Source organism: Haliotis rubra, unplaced genomic scaffold (assembly GCF_003918875.1).
Source record: "Haliotis rubra isolate DU_JTF1 unplaced genomic scaffold, ASM391887v1 Scf166, whole genome shotgun sequence".
Taxonomy (NCBI): Eukaryota; Metazoa; Mollusca; class Gastropoda; order Lepetellida; family Haliotidae; genus Haliotis; species Haliotis rubra.
Genome location: NW_025765625.1, coordinates 1,171,998 through 1,185,830, shown reverse-complemented (window position 1 = coordinate 1,185,830; position 13,833 = coordinate 1,171,998). Strand labels below are relative to the sequence as shown.

Here is a 13,833-nt window from a genome sequence, read left to right as displayed (position 1 = left end):
TATTTGATGCAGCTAAAAACAAAGGGGGAAAGGGGCGAAGGGTTGGCCAACTGGTGAATGGGTTCACTCGTCACGGCAATAGCCCGGGTGCGAATTCGGTTTGTTTTGGAACAATGTGTTAAGCCTATTTCTGGGGCCCCCCTTTTTCTGAAATATTACTAAAAGCGACGTAAAATCCTACTCAATCCACGTAATGAAAAAGCTTCAACTTTCACAGCGATTGCAACTGCGACTTTGAGTACATCAAAATACTCATCGCAATACAGTAGTGGTTTAGTTCACATATACAAGGTCATTATTTTCTTTATTTCCAACATATACTTTACTGCATAACATAAAGTGGTGAGAATATTCGAGAGCTATGCACTGGATTTTAACATAATGCAACACCCTCTGAAGTATAACCTCACCGCTTTGTGTCTATTGCAAACATCGCTGACGTAACAAGGCTTAAAACCCCATAAGACATCCATCATTATCAGATACACAACCTTCATAGAGTAACGATTTTCGGATAAAGCTATTTTCGTAAACATTCGCCACAAATGCGAATTGCGGGCACCATATTTCACCTCATCTGAGACAAGAGATGACAAATGGGAACCAATTTAGGCTAATAACAAAACGTCATGACGTCACGTGACAGCAATTACCCTGAAGACTTACCGTCAGTAGGGATTGGGTTTTCATTAATTATGACAGATGTCCATTACATAGTTGATAAGATGCGTTTAACGAGGAGCTATAGTTGCTCTCCCATAAAAAAGCCACTTTTAGAGACTTTGATTAAGTTAAATAAAAATGTCTTTCAAGCTTCAGGCTGTGAATACATATTATTAGAATCTATTTATGTTTGACACGCGTTAGTGTGTTTTTTACCAGTTACTAATTTTTTGACACAATATTAGTTTCATATTTTAGGAAAGCCCAAAGTTAAAAACATCCATCTCAGGTGAACCCCGCTGGATGGCTATGGGGCTGACAGTAAAACACAACTTTGCAGATTCTGATACCTTTCGGTATGGACTTACCGAAACAAAGCTTCAAAAAATGCAAATTCAACTTATAAAGTTGAAAAATAACGCGATGAAAAAAAACGCGCGAAATCGGAGTTCAAACGTTTCACTAATTTTCCCCAGACTTTTCTGGGGAATACGGGTTTCAACAGCTGGGCTGCGCTCACAGCACGTGCGCAGTGAAATAGGTTCGCGCAACTTGGAAGAACTTGGAAGCGGGCTGTCTGGTGAATACTCGGTGAAGGCTTTGGTGTGAGCTATTTTCATAATGTTTTGTTGATATCTCACAGGCGCGAACTTTTTTATATGTTATGACAGTAAATAAACTGTTTATATAATTTCATTTGTCTATTTCACCACACGTTCTTCTTACCTAGTCACTTTCTCAGTTCGATACTTAAAAGCAATGTCATTATTTAGCGTTGACACAATTTCTAACTGTGATATAGATATGTCGCTGTCACAGACTAAACTCAATGTCTTGTTTTATTGACACCTGTGTGTCTGCCTGCCTGTCTGCTAATGACAATATTCAATACACAACTGCGATCACTGACCACATGCAATTTGAACTTAACACCAATCAGGCTTTTCACCATAAACAAAACGCATTGATTTATGGCCCGAGTTCGGTCTCTGTCACATTATGTAATTACACAGACAGGCAGGTGTGATACTTGAACACATGACATGTTATGATGTCTGTTGATTGCAAAATGTTACACACAAAAAATGAGCATGTATTTACAAAACCCAACATCTCTATATATACACACACAATCAGCCGTGAAGGCGTCATCTGCTAATGAACCAGCCGTTACACTTGAGTGCACACCCACCTGCTCTGACTGGGTTCGGTATCCCGGCTGCTTCGTTTCGAGGGAGGTAAACCCAAGTACAAAATATTGCACTTTTGATTTGCGATTATACGCTTATAATTTTGTTTATTTGTTTTTTTCATAATCAGCTATGCATATTATATGTCATGAAGAAGTGATAATTGTGTTTTAATTATGTTTGATTTTTTGGTTGCATGTGACCTTTAAGAAACCAAAATCGAACCCATGGTCAGCGGATACTCAGCATGACTAAGGGAGACAATGCTGCAACATTCATACCTCGTTGCACCCGTGAAGATCAGGGTTAGAATTGATGTTCAGCAAACCAGGCTTGTCGTAAGAGGCGAGTAATGGGATCGGGTCGTCAGGTTTGCTGATTTGGTTGACACATGTCATCGTATCCCAGTTGTGTAGATCGTTGCTCTTGATGTCAGTCACTGGATTGTCTGGTCCAGATTGTTCACAGACCGCCGCCATATAGCTGGAATATTACCTCGTTGTGTTGACACACACAAACACAAACATACACACACATACACACACATATACAGACAAAAGCAATAAACAAATAAACAACGCACCAAACATAAACGCGAGCACACATATAAACAAAGACACAAACAGACAAGCAAATATAACAGACACACACGTTTTGGTCTCAATCGGCCACGATGTCGCTATAGACTTCATTACAATAAACCCCAACACGACGTTTACAGACGCGTGATGACACTGCTAGGATGAATTCGGGCTTCACGGACACCAATATACTGAGCTGTTGCAAAATCGTTCTTTGTGTGCGCTTTTCTATTATTTCCCATGTCAATCAGAAATGCAGAGGAATGTTTTAACGCTAGCAAACAGAGTTTGTAATAATTTTCACTGTAAGCTCCGAACATGTTAATTAATGACTCAAGAAAATGTCCAGTATGAACATTACGATGTCGAAGAAAGGCCAAGATAGTAGACTCTAAACGGTTTGTTGAAACCCAAGACGCATGTTGTTTATGCCTGGTGCACACTTGGCTTGCGATCGGTCTACGGCGTCCGTAATCTGCCAGACAGACACTGCCAGACAGACTGCCGTAGCTCCATTTCCGCGCGGTGGCAGGCGGCGGCCGTCCGATTATCGCACGATTCTACATGCGCCGTTGCCTCTACGATTTTGACAAACAGCGAAGTTTGACAAATTTGAAAGAAATCGTACGACCGTATCCCGTAGGTGTCATGCGGTAAACACACGATTTTATTTAACTCAAGGATCGTAGGATCGAGTGATATCCGCACGGCTATCGCACGATCACCGTGCGGCTTCCGTATAATATCAGTAAGATTTCTGTGCAGTCTCCATGCAGGTTTGTCTCGGTCTGTCCCCAAGGAAGTCGCACGATGCCCGTCGACAATGTGCACACTAACGTCGTACCCCGCGGTCATCCACGATTATTAAAAAGTCGTACGGAAAATCGACTAATTTATCATACAACGCCCGTGGCAAATGTGATCCAGGGCCTCGTAACTTTTCTCTTAGCATTCGTATCTCCTATACTGTAACATTGACTTACGACAGTCGGAGCGCTACGAGAGCTTTGTGAAACGGGGCCCGGGGCCTAGATTTTCGAAGCTCTCTTAGCGCTAAGATAGTCGTAAGTTAATGTTAATGTATGGCACTTACGACTATCTTAACGCTAAGAGAGCTTAGTCTCCTGGGCCTAGATTTTCGAAGCTCTCTTAGCGCTAAGATAGTCGTAAGTTAATGCTAATGTATGGCACTTACGACTATCTTAGCGCTAAGAGAGCTTCGAAAATCTAGGTCCTGGTCCTTAGTTAGCATGATGTTATCTTAACCGAATCAATCGCGGATGGTGCCTTTGAAGGTTACCTTCAACCAATCATGGCGGAAGTCAGGTTGTACACAGAAGCGTTAGCTATATGTTCCACTATGCTTCACTTTTCACTGACAAATTATCATTTTTTTCGCAACATGGACCATGCATGAGATTGGCATTAAGCTGCTATATTCCAACAATATCACAGCGGGGTACACGAGAAATAGGATTCACACATTGTAACCATGTGGGGAACCGTGTCTTCGGTGTCACGATCGAACGCTTTAATCATTTGGCCCACAGCCTTACCTTGACCATAAACGAATTATGTTATTAATTAAGTTATTTTTTGTTTAGCCCGGCAGCAAACTATATCCCAGCTACACAAGAATTAACGAATCTAATCTGGACATGTCATTAGTTTAGTTTAAACATATTTTATTCTCAAAGTGAAAAGGATCGGGGACAAGTTCTTACAATTTATAAACCCCCTCTCCAAGGACATGTCATTCCGGTGATACCATGATCAAAGTCATATATCCTTTGCTAAAAGCAGCATAAAATGGCCCCCAGTCAAGTGTACTCGACAATATTCGTTGAAAATGTATTACTTACCAGCTCAATAATAATTTGTCTTCTACGAAATATAAGTATCAACAAGACAATTAGGACCTGTGATGTGATACAACGTGATGCACAACACCACGGGTTAACCTTTACCTTATTCTCATAGTTATAAGAAGTATATCACGCGTCTCATAGAAGTCTCATTTGGTAGGATATCTAAAAAAGATTTAGAACACACGTTTCTTTATTAGTTTCGTTTGTCTGTTGTCTAACGTCGCGCTCGGTAACAGTCATGTTTAATGATGAAGGCCTGAAAATAATCAGGTCTTAATCAGATAAGTGAGTGATCGATATTATGAACTGCGATCCATGTTGTCAAGGTACGATGGTATACCATCAACCAAGTCACCAAACCTGATCATAGGATCCAGTTACGACCAACCTAGTTTGTTGTGGGTCAATTCTATTCAATATCTTTATCTTTCAATATATGTAAAATGAATGTGGGAAACGCAATCATAAATTATACACCTCTTCCTATTTACATCAAATGTCAGCTGTTTTAACGGAAACTGCTTAACATATCTAAAATGAGAAGAGTTATCTGATGAAACGCCACAGTTCATTGCGCCGTGTCCCTTAACTGCCCGGATGGTTGAAGGTTCGAATTTCAAATTGGCACAAAGTTTCGCCCGTGGTTTGAGAGCACCGTATTCCTTCTGCAAATTTTGTAAATATGCTCTCGAAGCATGCGAAAATCATCACTCATAAACAAAATAATGGAATTCGAAATCACCTTAGGTGCTGGACACCTTTTCCATCTGCAATGAGGTTAACTTTGTCTGAAATCCGATAGAGCAAGGATTCCATCTCTGCTATGGCTGTGTGACAATATTAGACAAACTCTATTTAAACGATTTTATTTCAAAGATTTTATACAAGAGTGAGTGAGTATGGTTTTACGCCGCTTTTATCAATATTCCAGCAATATCACGGCGAGGTACACCAGAAATTGGCTTCACACATTGTGCCCATGTGGGGAGTCGAACCCGGGTCTTCGGCGTGACGAGCCGACGCTTTAACCACTAGACTACCCCACCGCCCTTTTATACAAGAGCACACAATTCCAAAATACAGGCCCCATCCTTCATGCAAAGCATTTACAACATGTATGGATTGCTCCACCATTGAGTCCACACCTAATATCATTACTGCAACAATTCACGAGTGAATTATTCACGAATGACATAATTTAAACCTAATTTGCCACAGGTCATCCCAGTTTGTTATGTTATTTACACATAACGAGTATACGTATACATTCACAAGCCCGTTTGCAGTTAACAACTATTCCAAGCTTGAAAAGAACATGCAACGAATAATAAGTCCAACACTAAACAAGTTGACCCACCTTTTCCAGCAAATGTGTTAGTTCTTCATACCTATCCACAACTTGGAAACAATTCCATTCTCGGCAATTCTTTTATTCCAAGGTTTGGAAAAACATGTCTTTCAGTTTTGAAAAGGCATATTTACAAAGCTTGATACGTTTGGAAAGCGAGCTACTGATTCTAGAGAGGGTATAGAAATGGAGTAGGGCTATAAATCAATGAAAGAAAATGACGCTGAGACATTAGTATTGAAACACATCAGTATCTTTGTGTTGCAATGATCTCACAGATGACCTCGAGGAATCTTATTCCAGGCCCAAGGTCTGTCAAAAGTGGACCTATGTCTTCTCCCTTTAGTGCTTGTGTTGAAGGAGCATGTCCCAGTCGACCTTGCCAATCCTGGCAATGGTACAACATGCGTTTCCATATCCTACGTGTCCTCCCATCTTTCTTGCCCACAGGTGCTTGTCCAAGGTGGTCCGCGGTCTCGTGGATCTGAGAGACAGGTAAATCAGTTGATTAAACGGTATTGGAGATTAATTTCATTTACATAACGGCGTTTCAGTGGAGGGTTCTAATTGTGACAAAGACGGGATTCAAAACCACGTCAATAGAACACTGCAGATGATGCAGAGCGGTTTGCGATACTTTAGACGGCTAGGTACCGAGGAACAGGATTTAAACATTGGTGTACTAATGTTTTCTTTGTCTTGTTTTGTTTTGTTTTCGTTTTTGATTTGTTTGGGTTTTTTTCTTTTGTATTGGTTTTTTGTTGTTTTATCTTGTTTTGTTTTTAGCGGGGAAGCGTGACTATATTTTTCATATAAGAGTGATCAAGCTAAAGACCAAAAGAGGATACCATGAGCATCGACCAACACTTTCGGAAGACGATGATGGATTCTCCCGATCCTCCCTTTAGTCCATGCGACGTTTCAGCCAAGGTACAACCAAACTGCACAAGAAATCAGTTATCCAATGTCATTCAACCTACAGAACTACACCTACCACGAGGCCTCTGCCGATGATGGAGCGGGGTCCATAGAGGTCGCAGTACCTGTCTGTCATGTTTGTGTGTACTTCTCCGGCGTCGTCACAAGATATGTTTCCCCAGTCACCGGCATGTCTGTACAACCATCAATTAAAACCTAATGAGCGAGTGAGTGAGTTTAGTTTTACGCCGCACTCAGCAATATGCCAGCCATATGGCGGCGGTCTGTAAATAATCGAGTCTGGACCACACAATCCAGTGATCAACAACATGAGCATGGAACCGATGTCATGTGACAACCAAGTCAGCGAGCCTGACCACCCGATCCCGTTAGTCGCCTCTTACGACAAGCATGGGTTTCTGACGATCAATATTCTAACCTGGACGGGTACACAAGTTAATGAGTGAGGGAGGGAGGTAACGCGGGGTAATCATAAAGTTTTTCTTTGTTCCGTTTGTTCGTTGCTTCGCGCCGCACTCAGCAATATTGCAGCTATATGGCGGCGGTTTGTAAATAATCAAGTCTGGGCCAGACAATCCAGTAATCAACAGCATGAGCATCGATCTACACAACTGAATACCGTGACATGTGTCCAACAAATCAGCGAGTCTGACAACCCCATCCCGATATCCCGTTAGTCGCCTCTTAAGACAAGCATGGTTTGCTGAAGACCAATTCCAACCCGGATCGCGATGGGTGAACGATATAGCTAACCATAGAGGCATGCAAAATACAAAATAGAGTTTTTTTCTGTAGCTGATAGCTGTCAGTGAGTATGATTTTAGCTTAAAAGCTCTCTGAACATTATTTCAGGGGTCTGAACGTGTCCTCTTTACCCATGAGGAAAGTCTGAAGTATTGTAAGGTAAAGACCTTTTCAACTTTGGTGGAACTCTAATGTACGAGTGTGTTGATAAGAAAACCAACGAGTAGGCTTGTCTGCCACGCACAAGAACGCGAATTACAGTTGGGAAAGAATTTGTGATCCCATGTGGAGAATCGAACCCGGATCTTCGGCGTGACGCTCAAACCACTGGGCTATTCCACCGTTCCTTCTTTAACATGATGGGTTCGATACTGCACATGTCAAATTCCTGTAAATTGCTTCATTTCAAACCTATCATCACTGGCATTTTTAGATGGTGGTGAAAGGTCACATACCTTGTTTTTGCATCGTGACCCCCATGAGCAGCACCTGAGGGGTTAAAGTGGCCGCTGGAGGACGTACAGCCGTTGCTGAAGTCGCCAAATTCGTGCACGTGGAACCCATGCATGTGAACGGAATGGTCACTGTGGTCGCTAGGCAAGTAGAATCCCCGCAGATGAAGCAATATCTCAAGTGGCCCATGAAACTGTGTATAAAACAAACCAGTGGTTGATATCATCAATACAATCCGCCAAAGACAGATAGACAGATTAGGAAATCTCATTGAAATTGTTACACTCCAATTTCCTGTAAGTATTACGACTGAAAATGCTCTTTGTCAGATGTTTGTGAACCAGAAATCACGATCGGGGTTTCGATTTATTAAATTTGTAATATCCATAATATACATTTAATATACGGTTCACAACTAGATCCTGCTTTCCGATTCACAACAGCAAGAAAATGCATTGTCAAGTGAAACATGCTTTAAACTGCCTGGTCGACTGAATGAAGTTGTATGCCGCATTAAATGATTTTTTATTCACGTAACACAAGTCTATTACGTTTGTTACCATTTGTTGCAACCAAACCAACAGTTGACACCTACCAATTCGTTGGTTTCACATTATTTTTCGACTCGCTGTGCGCATGCGCAGAGAGTGTATAAACTATCCACTGGACAACTTCCGGTTTGGTCGTATGCTTTACCGATAGTGTAAACACACTCTAAAGAAAGCAAAAATCAAAACAGATATATGGTTTATGTCGAATTTAACTGATCTCAATTCATTTATGAATGGAAAGGACCGGGATTAGGTAAATAATAGCTTTACGTTTGTTCACAAGCTCTTGTATAAACACATCTCACCACCACCCGTCCACCGTCCTTCCTGCACATCCCCTTCTCACAACTAAAAGAACACATCTCTGATGCAGTTGCCACCAAAATAGGACATGAATTATTGAAAAGCATAGGCAAATGGATGTATGTACTCAACTATGAACAGTTGTCACACGTAATTAATCTTCATAGAGCTTTTATTTAGAGTGTGTTTACACTATCGGTTATACGACCAAACCGGAAGTTGACCAGTGGATATTTTTACACGCTCTACGCATGCGCACAGCGAGTCGAAAATTAATGTGAAACCAACGAATGATTCAAACTGGTGACAACTGGTCAGACAGATCACAGATCGAAACCGATTGGTCAGCTATTTTGGTTCGTACAATAAGCAGGCGATAATTCGGGATACCGTTGCTGCAAAATCCTAGCAACATACTTGTCAATCTACAGGTATGTGATATACTGGTATCCATTAAACGAATTTTCCAAAGAGAACGTCTGAAAACTACACCTCTTAAACCCGTGAAGATCCGGGTTAGAAAAATCGGTCGTAAGAGGCGACCAACAATACCGGGTGGTCAGGCTCGCTGACTTGGTTGACACGTCACCGCGTCATATATGGCGCTCATATCCAGGCACATTGCCTGCTCAAGGCGAAACGTGCATATTTTGTTTTCCATAAGTAGTTCGCGAATAGCTGCAAGACTGTTCAGCTGGTGTTAAGCAATAATCACTTACTGGCTGATACTAAAAATATTAACAGCCTCCGAGGCAGCTGACTTACTTTACTGACTCAGCACTATCATCTACCGATGTAACAAAGGTCGTTGACCGTGATGTGTCGGTAATTCCCGACTGTATCAACAAGTTGTCGTGCCTTTTGTCTTAACCCGTGAAGATCCCAGTTAGAATTGATCTTCAGTAACCTATGTTTGTCGTAAGAGGTGACTAATGGGTCGGGTGGTCAGGTTCGTTAACACATGCCACCATATCCCAATTGCGTAGATCGACGCTCATGCAGTTGATCATTGGATTGTCTGGTCCAGACTCGATTATTTACAGACCGTCGCTGGAATATTGCTGAGTGCGGCGTAAAGTTCACTCACTCGTTCACTCACTCACCTTTTGTCTTAAGTAGATAGCGCCGGTGATGTTGTTACGGGGGGCCGGACTTGACGGGTTCATTGCGCATGTCCATGTTACAGCGTCCATATATGTATTCTGAAATATATCAGACTCGGTAACTTCCCAAAGATGAATAATATGGAGAAGTCGTGATTGACAACTGTTATTTGTTCAATCGGCCAACCTCGCTCCTTTCCGTAACCACAAAGAAATCTCGGCTGTGAATGTGAGAACTGGATAACGTGTTCTGGATATATGTGCCACGCAAACTCTTCATCTGTGTTTAATGTTGATTAGTCTTCCAGAAACTTGTCTTATTTATTCTTAATCATACATATAGTCACACGATATTTCACACTGCATAATAATACAATGGCTTGGAAACATAGTTCCAATATGGCGACTGTCAACAAATTCTCCAGAATACCAGCAAAAGTGCGATTCCTTCATATTTACGCAAACGGCTGATTTTGTCACATACGTACATGTATGCAACGTCGCCGCTCAGAAGCGCATACCACTCCAATCAGCATGCCATTTCATGTTTATCGACAGCAAGCCAGGATGTTTACATCACGTCGGTAGTGCCGGTTAGGGTAGCATTTATATTTTTTGGTGTTTCTCATCATGTGACTATAACCTTCTAGCGGTTAACAGGCAACTTGTGTTACCCGGGGTAACAATAATCAGGGTGTTAGCGCTTTGAGCGTGCTTTGTTGCGTCGAGATTAGCGCATTATAAGACTTTCTTATAATCAGACGCTGCCACAAGTCCAAAGAACGCGAGAAATTTTAATAAGAATAACAATAAATGAGAATTAAGAACATTACTCAGATAGAAAAGTTTGGGGGGGGGGAAATGGGGTCGGGTTTTTTCCGATTTCATGTTCAGAAATGGTGGCTACGTGTAACACATAAAGAAAATTATGCCCTTACATATAGCCCAGGCAAGCAAATTATTTGGGTCACACCAGAGATGATTTTCTCGATGGCTGATGTGTTCAGAGAGTTAGTTGTGGATTTTACGAACGTATCGCTGATTAAGCCCATCTGAGCGTGGTGTTTCAATGTGGAAAGATACAGGCCTACACAGAAACAGACGAAAAATATGTTCAGGATACATATGCCCTACCGTCATGTTTTCTCCCTCGACATCCTCTTCGATGCCCACGATGACCCTGACCTTCGTGACTGTCGTGATGACCATGACCTTCGTGGCCATCATGATGATCGTGACCTTCGTGGCTATCATGATGATCGTGACCTTCGTGGCTATCATGATGATCGTGACCTTCGTGGCTGTCATTATGAGCATGACCTTCCTCACTGTCTTCATGGCTCTCATGGTGATAGTCGTCGTCACAGTCGTCCTCGAAATGGTCGAAATAGTCGTCATGACCTCTATTCCCGCCATGATGGTCATCCACGTGCAGATGAATATGCACGTGCGTCCCATCCTGACCTTTATGCGTTTCTGTAGAGTCATCTCCATCTCCGTGCACGTGGACCATGACACGTGATTCCAACTTCTTGTGCATCTCCGTCCACAGACTGGAGATGTTCGTCTTTAGTGACTGAAGTTCTGGTAAAATACAAATGTATATTTTCAATACACAGAGGCTATGTGTTGATTCATTAATATATTACATGTTTACATAAACGTCAGAAATGAACAGTCTCTCTCAGACTTAGACGTGTGCATCGTAGCATAAACTGTGTTCAGATATAAACTTTTCAATCATAATTGTCGGTACCTTATCTAAGAAAGGTACTTTAATGAGTAAAATGGCTCTCTGTTTGTCTGTCTGTCTGTCTGTCTGTCCAATAGGTTTGAAAGGAATCTTCTGACGTCTACAATATCGAACACATTTTAAAGAAGGGGTGGTGGGCCTAATGGTTAAAGTGTTCGCTAGACACGCCGAAGACCCGGGTTCGATTCTCCACATCTCCGGTGTCCCCCGCCGTGATATTGCTGCAATATTACTAAAAGCGGCGTAAAACCAAACTGACTCGATCATGTTGAGGAGTGGGTCTATTAAGCAGTAAAATGACACCGTGTAGGAATCATGACCATCAGATGAGAAGTTTGTGCGAACCCTCCTTTCGCCTGACTCTGTCATGGTAGATTGGATGTAAACATTAGTTTCAGTTCACAGCCTTCTAATATCAGAACATTCGAAACCCGTAAATTGAAAACACAATAGGCTAAATTATCAAGTGAGTAGAAGGTCTTCTGACTGATGGCCGCCTCCGTGGTGTAGTGGTTAGAGCGTCCATTAGGAGAGCGGAAGGTCGCGGGTTCGATCCCCGACTGCGTCATACCAAAAGACGTTAAAATATGGTACTTGTTGGTCCCTGCCTGGCGCTCGGCATTAATGAGTACAACAAGGACTGGTCGGCTCGGAGTCAGTATACTGTGTCTGAGTGGGGTATCCATGCTTCACTGCGGCATGGTATCTCAGTGAGCTAGCACTATAAAACCAGCTTAAGTCTGGGCTGGTACAAGCAGCCGCACATACACATACACACGCATGCACGTCGTCATATGAGCGAAATATTCTCAAGCACGACGTTAAACCCAATTTCACCTCACCTCACCTTCTGACTGATAAGATGGTTTGAAGTTTTGAACCACATACACATTTACTAGCGTTTCAAAGATCACGACTGGACACAATGAAATGGTTATTATAACCTGGCCCGATTGGCTGTTCGCATTCTTTTCAAATAACAACAATCTATTTCTAATACCAGTTTAGAAAATATCGCATTTTGAATAACCACCTCTCATTTAAAGAGATGATTTGATAGACGCAACACACCAACAAATATATATAGAAAATACCTCCTTTCATTCAGTTTCATTGCCGGTAGGGTAGCCTCGTGGTTAAAGCATTCGCTCGTCACTCCGAAGACCCGGGTTCGATTCCTAACGTGGGAACAATATGTGAAGCCTATTTCTGGTGTCTCCCGCCGTGATATTGCCAAAAATTGCTAAAAGCGGCGTAAAACCACACTCACTCACCCACCCACTCACTCATTCAGTTTCAAATTCTTAGAATTTAAATCTACAGACCAAGGTCATGTCGCCCTACAATGAAAAAAGACCTTTACCTCCAAATTACATGTGTATGACCACCCTAAATATATTTGTTCAGAATCATTTGTACACACCTGCATCAGGTCCCGGTTTCTGTGGTTTCCTCCTCCTGGGCTTCTTGGCATCTGTCTCCATCATCACCCCAAGGAGCACCACTACGACTACAACACCAATCTTCCACATGTTCCACACGAAACTTTCTCCCAAGATCAAAACTCGAAAAGTGACTTCTTATAAGCCAAGAATCTTTCGAACAGTATCTGCAGATGCGTTGACCAGCACACAGTCTTGATGGTAGGTCAAACAAAGGACGGAAGACTGTGTGTCACTGAGGTCCAGTACGAAGTCTTGTGACTGTAACTAATATGTCAAGCCGATACACGTTTGCTGCGACTGATATCAGCTGCTGAAGATAAAGACCGTATGGATTACTTCAATTATAAACTGTTCTTGACATGTCTTGGTATGTCATCTGTAGTTGGTTGTGTTTATCTGATTGCCTATTGCGCAGAAAATATATATTTATTTCTATTTCCAACCATACCCGTGACGGGTTAGAATAGGTCTTCAGTAACCCATGCTTGTCGTTCGAGGCGACTGGCGGGTGGTCAGGCTCGCTGACTTGGTTGACACACGTCATCGTATCCCAATTGCGTAGATCGATGCTCATGCTGTTGATCACTGGATTGTCTGATCCATTCTCGATTATTTACAGACCGACGCCATATAGCTGGAATATTGCTGAGTGCTGCGTTAAGCGGCAGAAAACAAACAGACAATTTATCTAAACGTTCAACAATGTTTTTCAAAAGTTACAAACAAGAAAACACGATCGATTCGGATTCCCGCACGTTACTCTGTTCTACAAATAGTATCAACGACCAAAAGTCATCAGGAATCAGTCGTGTTTTGCTTTTACTTTTAACAGAATGAAATTCATTGTCACAATCAAGCGTCCATTGAAACTATGCTTTAGTTTCTTAAATAT

At 42.0% G+C, this 13,833-nt stretch overlaps 1 protein-coding gene across 5 annotated transcripts; it reads right to left on the bottom strand.

Moving 5' to 3' along the window:
• Positions 1 to 5,308: 5,308 nt before the first annotated feature.
• On the bottom strand, positions 5,309 to 13,153 carry LOC124272093. 5 transcript variants are annotated; one of them, XM_046707241.1, is made up of 7 exons: positions 12,920 to 13,153; positions 10,942 to 11,327; positions 10,878 to 10,905; positions 9,744 to 9,842; positions 7,789 to 7,979; positions 6,645 to 6,762; positions 5,309 to 6,134 (listed from the first exon to the last, which is right to left on the bottom strand). In XM_046707241.1, exons 2-7 carry the CDS (start codon positions 11,235 to 11,237, stop codon positions 5,898 to 5,900), a joined length of 969 nt encoding a protein of 322 aa, XP_046563197.1. In that variant the 5' UTR covers positions 11,238 to 11,327; positions 12,920 to 13,153; the 3' UTR covers positions 5,309 to 5,897. The 5 variants fall into 5 exon arrangements, with proteins under 5 accessions (XP_046563197.1, XP_046563199.1, XP_046563198.1 ...); XM_046707243.1 differs by having other exon boundaries at positions 10,878 to 10,955; positions 11,010 to 11,327; XM_046707242.1 differs by having other exon boundaries at positions 10,878 to 10,982; positions 11,037 to 11,327.
• Between the last annotated feature and the right edge of the window lie 680 nt (positions 13,154 to 13,833).